This window comes from Austrofundulus limnaeus, unplaced genomic scaffold, assembly GCF_001266775.1.
Source record: "Austrofundulus limnaeus strain Quisiro unplaced genomic scaffold, Austrofundulus_limnaeus-1.0 Scaffold426, whole genome shotgun sequence".
Classification (NCBI taxonomy): Eukaryota; Metazoa; Chordata; class Actinopteri; order Cyprinodontiformes; family Rivulidae; genus Austrofundulus; species Austrofundulus limnaeus.
In genome coordinates, this window is record NW_013952828.1 from 10,123 (window position 1) to 11,095 (window position 973).

The following is a 973-nucleotide window of genomic DNA, read 5'->3' on the forward strand; positions in this document are numbered from 1 at the left end:
TAGAAATCATTATGTTTACGCAGCTCATTTACACAGTTTTCCTGAAAATAGAAGAGTTTGTTGAATCTGACGTGGCATGTCCTTACAAACCCTTCGTACGAACAAAAGTAAGAGAAATTTAGGATAAGAATACGAACATGTTCTTGCATGAGGCCCATTGTTTTTAAGGTGTTTAGTCTTGCACTAAAGAAGCAAAGAGAGTCAGAATACCAATAAGAGCCTCGCTTGTTGCTGGCTGTGCAGTGAAGTGATTTGTATACACATCTGATACAACCCACACCTGCAGAAACATATTTTACAAGTGCTCCGACTAGTAATCAAYTTTGTGGATTTGTTTCATTCTGACTTGTCCCTCCATCTTCTCTCCATCATTCTCTCTCCTCTCTTCCMTCCCTTTAGCGAACTCGAGCGTCTCTCCACGCCTCTACCCCGACTTCTCCCTCCTCCGTCCTGCTTTCTTCTGGTCCTCCTCCTTTTCCCTCTCCCGTTGTTCATGATCTGGGGGTCTGGGGCCTGAGAGGACGGCAGGATGGAGGACCGGGTGTGGACCATGTGCCTTCTCGTAACGTCTTTGATTTTGGGACAGACCGACGCTCAGAGTCAGACCAACGACACTAACTCAAGGTAAGGCGCGAATGAGAGCCGTTACCTTGCATGTGCACAAGTATGGAGTCATTTTTTAAGTCCACATCTGTGAGCGTGTGTGTGGAATCACTCAAAGCACAGCAGAAATAGAAGGTTTCTGTGTTTGTGAGATGTGGTCGGCGTCCCATAAACACACAGAGACACGCAGACGGACACCAAACGACCCTTCGCTGGAGCTGATGGAGTTGTTAAACTGAGCAGGCGTACAGTTGCTTCTTGTGAGAGGAAAAAGAGAAAACATTAAGATTATGTTCAGTTTTTATTTGCACATAATTCACATATTTGTGCACCGTCTTACACACACACACACACACACACACACACACAC

General features: G+C 45.5%; 1 protein-coding gene across 1 annotated transcript in view; it reads left to right on the plus strand.

Moving 5' to 3' along the window:
- Window positions 1–399: 399 nt before the first annotated feature.
- The window catches only part of LOC106529194 (procollagen C-endopeptidase enhancer 2), a gene marked incomplete at its 5' end in the record, with an annotated part of 7,535 nt that continues 6,961 nt past the window's right edge, over window positions 400–973 (plus strand). The window contains 1 exon segment of the mRNA XM_014024548.1: window positions 400–624. Coding sequence (XP_013880002.1) covers window positions 530–624 — 95 coding nt within the window.